Source organism: Aedes albopictus, chromosome 3 (assembly GCF_035046485.1).
Source record: "Aedes albopictus strain Foshan chromosome 3, AalbF5, whole genome shotgun sequence".
NCBI lineage: Eukaryota > Metazoa > Arthropoda > Insecta > Diptera > Culicidae > Aedes > Aedes albopictus.
The window spans coordinates 248,252,081-248,263,077 of NC_085138.1; the positions used below are offsets into that span (position 1 = coordinate 248,252,081).

The window sequence follows — 10,997 nt, forward strand, 5'->3', positions numbered from 1 at the left end:
TCTTGTCTGCTATTGTTTTGATCTTGTAATATCTTAACGAGCTATTATTGAGTAGTTCACCATATTAGATTTTGCTATTATTTCTGTTCTTTTACCTCTTATATCAATCAAACCAATATCAGTTTTTGCTCTTCAGTTATTCAATCAATCATAACTGAATATGCTATTCATCAGATTTTTCCACCTACTCGGGGAACTCCCGCGCGTTTACCACTTCAGCTGTATGAGCCTCTTTTTATAACCCACTCTTCTAGAAAGTCTCCACCTCGTCTTCGTTAGAAATGTTATCAATATTATAGATAACCAGGCCATAGTGATGTTAATGAGATAAGTAAAACTAGTCTTAAACTATTTACATCATACTAACATCAAAGTAGCAAAAGACTGTGGAACCGAATGATAGCCAAAGATTGTGCGTTGATAAGCTTCAAAATATCGCGACGAATTCTTCACGCATTGGTATTGTGTACCTGTGATACAAGTATAACTCATTCGGCCGATGTACGTCAGCTTGATAAGCCCCATTTATCATTGCCAAGTGCCATTTCAAACGGAAAAAGAGCTCCGAGGAGATAAAACAACATCGTTCAGCTGATGATGAATGTCTCCTGCGGTACTTGTGTTCAGTTTGCTCCGGTAACTCGGTCTGGTAGGTGAACATTCAGAAAACAATCTTACCTGGTAGTGGACCAACCGCTTGGAAAGTGAATTAGTTAAGCAAGTGCAAACAGAACAAAACGATCCGGCCAAAACCATGGGGGCCATGTTCCGCAGTGAGCAGATGGACCTGGTCCAGCTGCTCATTCAACCGGAGGCGGCGTACTCCTCGCTGGCAGAGCTTGGCGAACTCGGAATCGCTCAATTTCGTGATGTTCGTACTGCCGTCACATGACTCTGCTCCGTGATGAAAAAAATGAAAAAACCCGTGCTTTTTTGCAGCTGAACGCCGATGTGAACGTTTTCCAACGGAAGTACACCAGCGAGATCAGAAGATGCGAGGAGATGGAACGCAAGATCGGCTACATCCGCCGGGAGTTGACCAAGGATGAGGTCCCAACGCCGGATCTTTCGGACAACATCCCCCGTACGCCCAACTCTCGGGAGATTATCGACTTGGAGGCGGCTCTCGAGAAGACCGAGAACGAGATCATCGAACTGTCCGAGAATAGCCATGCTCTGCTGCAAAACTTCATGGAACTTACCGAGCTGAAGAGCGTGCTGGAGAAAACTCAGGTTCCTAACAGAACACTGCGGTTGTGTGGTTTGACTGACCATTGAATGCCGTTTTATTTTCCCTCCATTAGGGTTTTTTCTCCGACAAGTCAGCTGCCCTAAACTTGGAGGCCACCGGAGGAGATCCCGGCAGTGAGAACAAGCCGCTGGGATTCGTTGCTGGAGTGATCCCACGTGAGCGCGTCATTGGCTTCGAGCGAATGCTTTGGCGCGTGTCACGTGGTAACGTTTTCCTACGTCAAGCGCCCATTGAGAAGCCATTCACCGATCCGCGCTCGGTAAGTAGCCTTGTGCAGAACGCTTGGGGGAGAGATAACGACGACGAGATACTGGGATGGTAATACGGAATGACGCTCGTTGTACCTTGTGATGGCTTTATGCAACGACTGATTTGAGAGATAATGCGGGACGATGTTATTGGGGTCAGGTGGTGTAGTAATTGGTCGATTCTTCTGTCAGTTTGCTTTGAAGAAACGTAAACTTTTGGGATGTTTTTGGAATGGGTTTCATTTAGTTGATTTTGTGCAAGAAGAGTTCTGAATTTCTGAAGAGGGCGTAATATGTTCGCACTTAACACCTATGTGCCTGTGCCTCATTTTGCACCCTATTTCAAAACTTTAAAAATCTGATTCTCAGCCGTTTCTCAACGAAAGTTTGTGAAATTTTGACAGTTGATCACAAAATTCTTCTAGTTTATGGAACTGGTATCATGGTTCCGATTTTTTCCGTTGTTCCGGATTTATGGCCGTGGGTACTGGGGTAACCTCCTTATCAGATAGAGGTGCAACCTATAATTGGCCTTCGAAAACTAGCTTGCGGCATTCCACACTTCATGATTTTGCAAAACAAGAGTATTGGAGCATATTTTTAGAGATGCTGAATACATTGGCCACTTCTCCGGATGTTCCGGAAACCTGGTGCCCTCAGGAAAGTGGCCACTTTCTGACCGGTTCTGAAACTTAGCTTGTGACATATCAAACTTCATGATTTTGCAAAACAAGACTATTGGTACATGTTTTGAGAGATTTCGGATAAACTGACCACGTCTCCGGATGTTCCGGAAACCTGGTGCTCCCAGGGAAGTGGCCACTTTCTAACCAGTTCTGAACCTTAGCTTGCGACATATCAAACTTCATGATTTTGCAAAACAAGACTATTGGTACATCTTTTGAGAGATTTCGGATACACTGGCCACATCTCCGGATGTTCCGGAAACCTGGTGTCCCCAGGGAAGTGGCCACTTTCTGACCGGTTCTGAAACCAAGCATGCAACATATCAAACTTCATGATTTTGCGAAACAAGAGTATTGGACCATGTTTCTAGAGATTTAACATACACTGGCCACGTCTCCGGATGTTCCGGAATCCTGGTGCCCCCAGGGAAGTGGCCACTTTATGACCGGTTCTGAAACCTAGCTTGCGACATATCAAACTTCATGATTTTGCAAAACAAGACTATTGGTACATGTTTTGAGAGATTTCGGATACACTGGCAACGTCTCCGGACGTTCCAGAAACCTGGAGCCCCCCAATAAATGGCCACTTTCTGATCTGTTCTGAAACCTAGCTTGCGACATATCAAACTTCATGATTTTGTAAAACAAGACTAATGGATCGCGTTTGTATAAATTTTAGGTACACTAGATGAATTGGTCACTTACCTGAAAATAGTTTATTGCAAGCATCTGTGGCATACATCGAAACAGTTTTCTTTTCTATTAGAATGCCTTTCGCAACAGCCTTTAACAGCGCTAAATTTTAAATTATTTGCAGGAAAAACCAAAATTGGTAAGGATGTACAATTCACTAAAAGCAGGTGAAGATTCATTAGATCTTATTCCTGGAAGCTATACATGTAAACGGCGGACAGACAGATATTCCCTGGCAATATTTTTCAACATTCTCGATATCTGCGCTCACAATTCCTACATCACATTCCTTTTAGCGCTTTCAAGCTGGGCTTTCGAAGGAGTTTGCCGTAAATCACATTAGGACGAGACAACAGGACATCATCCTATATAATGAAAAACAAAAGGTGTGATTATAATATCAATCTAAAGGTCTAAAGGTGTCCATTATGTAAGTCGGCTGTTTGTTCATCATATTATCGAAATATTAAATTGTACGCATGTCCGGATTGTATAAACGAACAGCCAGATATTCGGGAACTGAAATACATATCGAAAAAAATCAGAAGATGTTGGTACTGTTCACGACACCGTGACGTGAAAACAATGATCAGTTGCCTCTATTGTAATCGTCCAGTATGCGATAGAATGCCTTTTAAAAGAGAAAACTATCTAAAAACTCCCTGGGGCACCAGCTTTCCGGAACCACCGGAGAAGTGGCCGGTGCATCAGAAATCTCTAGAAACATGGTCTCCCTTGTTTCGAAAAATCATGAAGTTTAATATGTCGCAAGCTAGGTTTCAGAACCAATCAGAAAGTGGCCACTTCCCTGGGGGCACCAGGTTTTCGGAACATCCGGAGATGTGGCCAGTGTATCCGAAATCTCTCAAAAGATGTACCAATAGTCTTGTTTTGCAAAATCATGAAGTTTGGTATGTCGCAAGCTAGGTTTCAGAACCGGTCAGCAAGTGGTCACTTCCCTGGGGGCACCAGGCTTCCGGACCATCCGGAGATGTTACCAGTGTATCCGAAATCTCTCAAAACATGTACCAATTGTCTTGTTTTGCAAAATCATGAAGTTTGATTTGTCGCAAGCTAGGTTTCAAAACCGGTCAGTAAGTGGCCACTTCCCTGGGAGCACCAGGTTTCCGGAACATCCGGAGACGTGGCCAGTTTATCCGAAATCGCTCAAAACATGTACCAATAGTCTTGTTTTGCAAAATCATGAAGTTTGATATGTCGCAAGCTAGGTTTCAGAACCGGTCAGAAAGTGGCCACTTCCCTGAGGGCACCAGGTTTCCGGAACATCCGGAGAAGTGGTCAATGTATTCAGCATCTCTAGAAATATGCTCCAATACTCTTGTTTTGCAAAATCATGAAGTTTGGAATGCCGTAGAGCGCTATCGACTGAAAACTCTGTATAACCAGGGAAGTTTTTCGGCTTCGCAGTCATCAAACGCAATCAAACGACTAAATATCGTTCTTCATCCGACGTTTCGGTGTTTATTACACCTTCTTCAGGGAATTAGAACTTGCAATCGATCTCGTTTTGTGGGCTCGGTTTTAGCATGATCCGTCTAAAATTTCCAAAAAAGTGTTGAGAAAGTGTTCAGAAAGATTTTTGCCAACACTTTTTTGGAAATTTTAGACGGATCATGCTAAAACCGAGCCCACAAAACGAGATCGATTGCAAGTTCTAATTCCCTGAAGAAGGTGTAATAAACACCGAAACGTCGGATGAAGAACGATATTTAGTCGTTTGATTGCGTTTGATGACTGCGAAGCCGAAAAACTTCCCTGGTTGTTTGGAATGCCGCAAGCTAGTTTTCGAAGGCGAATTATAGGTTGCACCTCTATCTGATAAGGAGGTTACCCCAGTACCCACGGCCATAAATCCGGAACAACGGAAAAAATCGGAACCATGATACCGGTTCCATAAACTAGAGGGATTTTGTGATCGACTGTCAAAATTTCACAAATTTTCGTAGAGAAACGGCTGAGAATCAGATTTTTAAAGTTTTGAAATAGGGTGCAAAATGAGGCACAGGCACATAGGTGTTAACAGTCAACTAAGTCCCCGCTAGGCTTCTGCTATTTCTGAGGGTGAAGCAATAGCGTCAACTGCAGTGCTGCCAATAAAACAAAGAAATGAGCCATTCGTTGAATCACTAACACAGCGCAACATTTTTTTGTCTCAAGAGCAAACTTATGCGTCTCCGACAGATTTTGGGCCGCTGAATCCGAATACGGGCTCAGACTTGCTCCATCATGTCACAATTTTGAGCTATACCTAATTCATAGAGCAAAATATGCGATTTTCGGCTTTTTTACTGCACTTAATGGACATATTTTTTTTAAGCAAGCAAAGGGTAAATTGGTCAATTAACATCTAAATTAACGACTCATGCAAAATATTTCGTTTTACCGAATCAAATTTGAAAATTTTAGTATTTTATGTTAGTAAGTAAACTTGCATGCAACTTTTGGAGGGTGACTTGTATGGGGCTGTTCATAAACCACGTAGACCAAATTTTGGCCATTTCAGAACCCCCCCCCCCCGTAGACTTTCGTCCATACAAAAATATAAAATTTGTATGGAGCGTAGACTTTGGCCAGACCCCCCTCCCTCCAAAAAGCCTACGTGGTTTATGAATGGCCCCTATGTGAAATAGCGTACCTAATTATCGTACATTTAGGGCCGTCAAAACTGGTTCCGGGTCATTTGGCCGATCGCCATTTGGCCGAAATTATCTTTTGACCGAATGCCATTTGGTCGAATGCCGTTTGACCGAATGCCATTTGGCCGAAAATTAATGATGAATTAATGCCGCCACTGTTCTCACATCAAATGTCAAAACTCGAATGTCAAAACTAGATAGAATAGCCTATGATTAAATATAGGAAATATTTCTGATGATTGGTAATTAGAATGTAAAAAACTTCCTCTGAATTCTTTTGATCATAATTCGGCCGAACGACCCATTCGGCGAGATGGCATTTGGCCAAACGGCATTCGACCAAATGGTCGGACACCATCCAAACTGTCCTGAAGTTTATCTCTTGACAGTAGCAGTAGTTATTCTCATAATGAACTGTTACATTACACATCCAACAGCAATCTGTGATGCCCCTGGCGTTGTTGTGTTAGTGGCATTTTGACACTATTTCGACCAAAAAGTTAGTAAACTACATTTTAATAGATGTATTATACTAAATTAGCGAGTTTGATTAATTTTTGTTTTCAGGATTCAGGAAAACTTGTTTTAAATTATTTTCTTCAGAAATTTATCTAGAAAATTCTTAGGAGATTATTTTAGGAATTTATCCTAGGGAAGAGGCGGAGGGTTTTGGTTCCCCGAAAGATCAACGGTTATTCCCCCCTGGGGTGACATTTTTAGCTTCTCTTGGGATTTATTGATACCATTCTTCAGGGGCGGATCCATCAGGAATCCTTTCATGATTTTTCCATCAATTCTTTTTAAAACCCCTTAAGGATTTATTTCTTTGTGTTTAAGAAATTATTCTTGAAACTAAAGGAGAGCATTATTCAATTTTCCAGGAATTCCTTCAGAGATTTCATTTTAAAAAATCATTTCTATTAAAAAATATTCTGGTAATTCCTTCATGTTTTTTTTCTGATTAATTTCTGCTGTTTAATTTTCCTCTGAAATTTCGTGTAGGCTATAAAGAATTGCTTTAGGGATTTTTGCCCATTAAAACCTTCTTGTCATTTTGCAAGACATTCTCAAGGTAACTTCCTCCAGGAAACCCTCTAGAAATTTAAAGAGAGATTTGTTCAAGATGAATTCCTCAATTGCTTTAGATTTTTTTCAAGAATTTCTTCAGGAAATTCAATTCTTTCCAATTCTTTAGAAATTTCATAAAATAATTCTGTAAAATCTGAAAGAATTTCTAGAGGCATCTGCGAATCTCAGAAGATATTTCTGAAGGAACCGCTAGAGAAATTCCTTAAATAATTCGTCAAGAGATTTCTTCAGCCTCTAATGAAATTGTAATGTGATTTGAAGTACCCTTGAAAGAATTTTCAAAATCTAGATGAACTTCTGAAAAAAAAACACATGGAATAGTTTCTGAAGAAATCCCTTGCTGATATTCATAAAGAAATCGTCAAAGCACTGAAGGAGTCTTAGGAGATTTTTCTAGAGAGATCCTTGAAGAAGGTATAGAAGGAATCCGTGGAGGAATTTCTGATGGAATCTTTGGAATACTTTTTTTGATAAATCCTCTGTCTAATTTCTGTTGAAATCCCTGGAAATATTTTTTTTATAAATATTTGACAGATTCCCAGGAAAATAGGGTCCTAAAATGAAACATATTTTCCCGGTTTTGCTACATAACACGAAGGAGCATGCTTTTCTGATCTCAGTGGTAATTTTTCCGAACTTAAACAATGACAGAATAGTTAATAAACTCGAAAATAAAATAATGATGAGCAGATCTTGATTGACATTCGAGGTCAACCTTGACGTAACGAAAGTGAAACGGCGGGTTGCAAAAGACATCACATTGGTCACTTTTGACAACAAATTAATGTTCCTGTTTGACATACACGATAAACAAAATTTACCCAAAATAGAGTGCTAAACAAGAAGTGTTGCAAAAATTATTAAAATTTAAAAAAAAATATTTTAAGGGCTTTATCTAATAGGAATACTTAAAAAATGAGTAAACATGTCGATTTAATTAATGTTTGATCGAATTATGCAAAAATTGAGATAGGCCTTTAGGAGCCTATTCCTGGAGGAATGCCTGGAAAACGTCTTGGTGGAATTTGTATAAGAATATTTAGAAAAATCCCTTACTAAAAGTAATGGAGGATATTCTGAAACAATTCCCGGAGGAATTTGCGGACGTATTTTTGAAGGAACCCCCGAAAGAATGTTTGGACAAACACTTAAATGAAGATCCTATAAAAATTTCTTAAGTCCCATGAGAAATAACCAAAGGTATTTCTGTATAGGTTCTAAGAATTATTTCTGAAAAAAAAATCAAAATTTCTTAACGAATCCAAGTTAAAACTTCGTAAAGGCATACTCGCTTTGAATCACAGAGGAATTTCTGGGGAAATGCGAGGAGGAATCCGTGGAAGATTTTCTATATTAGTCTCTGTAAGATTTCTGCAGGAACCTCTGGAGAAATCCCAAGTAACACACTTGTCTCAGAAGAGTCACGGCGGCGCTAGGAATCACCCAGCAAGGGATGTTATTACCACGATGTCGACTAGTCTTGCCTCCTTCTGATTGCTGACTGACGAGGCCAGACAATAAAGTCGTCAGTCGTTGTTGGTCGTTGGCGTCCATTCACTTGACAAGCGATGCATGGTTCAGCCCTTGTAGCATTGGGAGCTCTTTCGCTCCCACACACACTCCAATTGCTTCTCTTTCCCCTTAACTCCCGTTTTATTTTTCATTTTTAACACCCTGAGCCCTATCCATTATATGCACCCCCATGCGACAACTAGGTTGGCATTCTCAGGTCTTCTGAGACACTCTTTCGTCCCCATCCATCCTTAATCTTTTGCCTCTCTCTTAGGATCTCTGAGAATCCCCTTTGACCCATAATCCAGTTTCCCGTTCTTGGTTCTACAGGCAGTTCCTGAATTGTGTTATTCATTCTTTTTTTTTCTTCATTGCATTCCAGGGTGATGAGATCTACAAAATTGTGTTCGTGGCATTCTTCCAAGGAGAACAATTGAAAAGCCGTGTCAAGAAAATCTGCAGCGGGTAAGTGATTTATCATAAAATTAAAGTTACTAATTTTAATTGCTTATTCTTTGCATTTTCTCTCTAATCAGCTATCATGCCTCGCTCTACCCGTGCCCCAACGAGTACAACGAGCGTGCCGAAATGCTCCAGGGAGTACGCACTCGCATCGAGGACCTCAACATGGTCATCAACCAGACCAAGGATCAGCGCCAGCGTGTGCTCATCAGCGTGGCCAAGGAGGTCCCCAAGTGGGAAATCATCGTCAAGAAGGTCAAGGCCATCTACCATACGCTGAACATGTTCAACGTGGATGTCTCCAAGAAGTGTCTCTTCGGCGAAGCTTGGGTGCCAACGTCCAATTTGCAGGACGTGAAGAATGCGCTGATCGCTGGTTCATCCGCCGTTGGCAGTACGGTCCCATCGTTTTTGAACGTAATTTCAACTCATGAGGCACCACCGACTTTCAACCGAACCAATAAGTTTACCCAAGGCTTCCAGAACTTGATTGAATCGTACGGAGTGGCCTCGTATCGTGAAGCGAATCCCGCTCTGTATACCATCATCACTTTCCCGTTCTTGTTTGCTATTATGTTTGGTGATTTGGGACACGGACTGATTCTGTTGCTTTTGGGCCTGTGGATGGTTTTGTGGGAAAAATCTCTGGCCAGGAATAAGGACGAAATCTGGCAGCTGTTCTTTGGAGGTCGTTATATCATTCTGCTGATGGGCATCTTCTCGATGTATACCGGATTCGTCTACAATGATATTTTCTCGAAGACGATGAACATTTTCGGGTCGTCCTGGCAGATTAATTACAACACCTCAACCATCATGACGAACCCTGACCTTCAACTGAACCCAGGAGAAGATTATTCGGAAACGGTCTACTGGTATGGTTTGGATCCTGCCTGGATGTTGGCGTCCAACAAGATTATTTTCCTGAACTCATTCAAAATGAAGCTGTCGATCATTTTTGGAGTGGTGCACATGATCTTCGGTGTCTGCATGAGCGTTGTAAACAACACGCATTTCAAAAAGAAGATCAACATTCTGCTGGACTTCATTCCTCAGCTTATGTTCTTGGTTTTGCTGTTCCTGTACATGTGCTTCATGATGTTCTTCAAATGGGTTCAATACACTGCTGTTACTGATGTGGATCACCTGAAGCCGGGATGTGCTCCATCGGTTCTGATCATGTTCATCAACATGATGTTGTTCAAGCGGCAGGAACCATTGGAAACCTGCAAGGAGTTTATGTTCGATGGACAACAAACCATTCAGATGGTGTTCATCTTCTTGGCACTTATCTGCATCCCTTGGCTTCTGCTGGCCAAACCGTTCTACATCAAGTTTACCAGGAAGAATCACGGTGCTGGGGATCACGTTGCTTCAAGCGGCCACGGAGATCACGACGACGAACCGATGAGCGAAATCTTCATCCATCAGTCTATTCACTGTATTGAGTATATTCTCAGTACCATTTCCCACACAGCTTCGTATTTGCGTCTGTGGGCACTTTCGCTGGCTCATGCTCGTAAGTTTCCGGATTTGACCGTTTCGTAATCCAGTTTTACTGACGAAATATTATTACCATTTCAGAGCTTTCCGAAGTCCTGTACAACATGGTGTTCACCATAGGATTGAAGTCCACAGGCTACACCGGAGCGATCATGATCTACGTGGTCTTCTGGCCATGGGCAGTCCTGACCATTGGCATTCTTGTGGGTATGGAAGGCTTATCGGCTTTCCTCCATACGCTCCGTCTTCACTGGTAAGTTTCGGAGTGAGAGTTCACTAGAATGAATGCGTAACTAAAAATTATACATTACTTTCCAGGGTGGAGTTCATGAGCAAGTTCTACGAAGGTTTGGGCTATCCCTTCCAGCCATTCTCGTTCCAGGCTATACTGGATGCTGAAAATGAAGAAAAGTAACACATTGTATGAATTAGTGTGTTGACGAAATCACTAGATGTTATCTTTTCAACGCATAGTAAAATATAATTAGCAGCAAAACTTCATTTGCATTTATTTTTCTTCGAAAATACACTACCGTAATCTGGGGAAGAGTTGATCGGCGGGGTGAAGTTGATCCCTATGGGATCCACATCCTTCAACCACTGAGGACGCTACAATTCTGTTTCAATGGAGGAATGGTTGATGTAAATCAATTGTGTGAATATATTTGAAGAATTTTTGAAGGTCTTTTATGCCAATTGTGTCAGATTTTGCATACAAATATCGTAAAACGGGGTAACATTGTTCGGCTTGACCGACCTCATGAAATGTTCAAACAAGCATTTGGCATTGAATCAGTTTCTGCTATCGAATAGTATATTGTAACCTGCTATCATTTAGCTATTCAATGACATGCAATTTATATGAAAATTGAATTTCAGCAACATTAAAATA

The 10,997-nt window shown here is 41.3% G+C and overlaps 1 protein-coding gene across 1 annotated transcript; it reads left to right on the top strand.

The window, feature by feature from the left end:
* The first annotated feature begins 558 nt into the window (after positions 1–558).
* Positions 559–10,604, top strand: LOC115264672 (V-type proton ATPase 116 kDa subunit a 1-like). Its single transcript, XM_062860013.1, has 7 exons — positions 559–871; positions 940–1,233; positions 1,305–1,511; positions 8,523–8,605; positions 8,677–10,121; positions 10,187–10,358; positions 10,424–10,604. The coding sequence occupies exons 1-7, from the start codon at positions 755–757 to the stop codon at positions 10,518–10,520; spliced, it is 2,415 nt and encodes an 804-aa protein (XP_062715997.1). The 5' UTR covers positions 559–754; the 3' UTR covers positions 10,521–10,604.
* The last annotated feature ends 393 nt before the right edge of the window (positions 10,605–10,997 follow it).

Coding starts and splice junctions, on each gene's coding strand:
- LOC115264672 (XM_062860013.1), top strand. CDS start 755: ATGGGGGCCATGTTCCGCAGTGAGCAGATGGACCTGGTCCAGCTGCTC. Junction 1,512..8,522: donor CATTCACCGATCCGCGCTCG/GTAAGTAGCCTT, acceptor ATTGCATTCCAG/GGTGATGAGATCTACAAAAT. Junction 10,359..10,423: donor CATACGCTCCGTCTTCACTG/GTAAGTTTCGGA, acceptor ATTACTTTCCAG/GGTGGAGTTCATGAGCAAGT.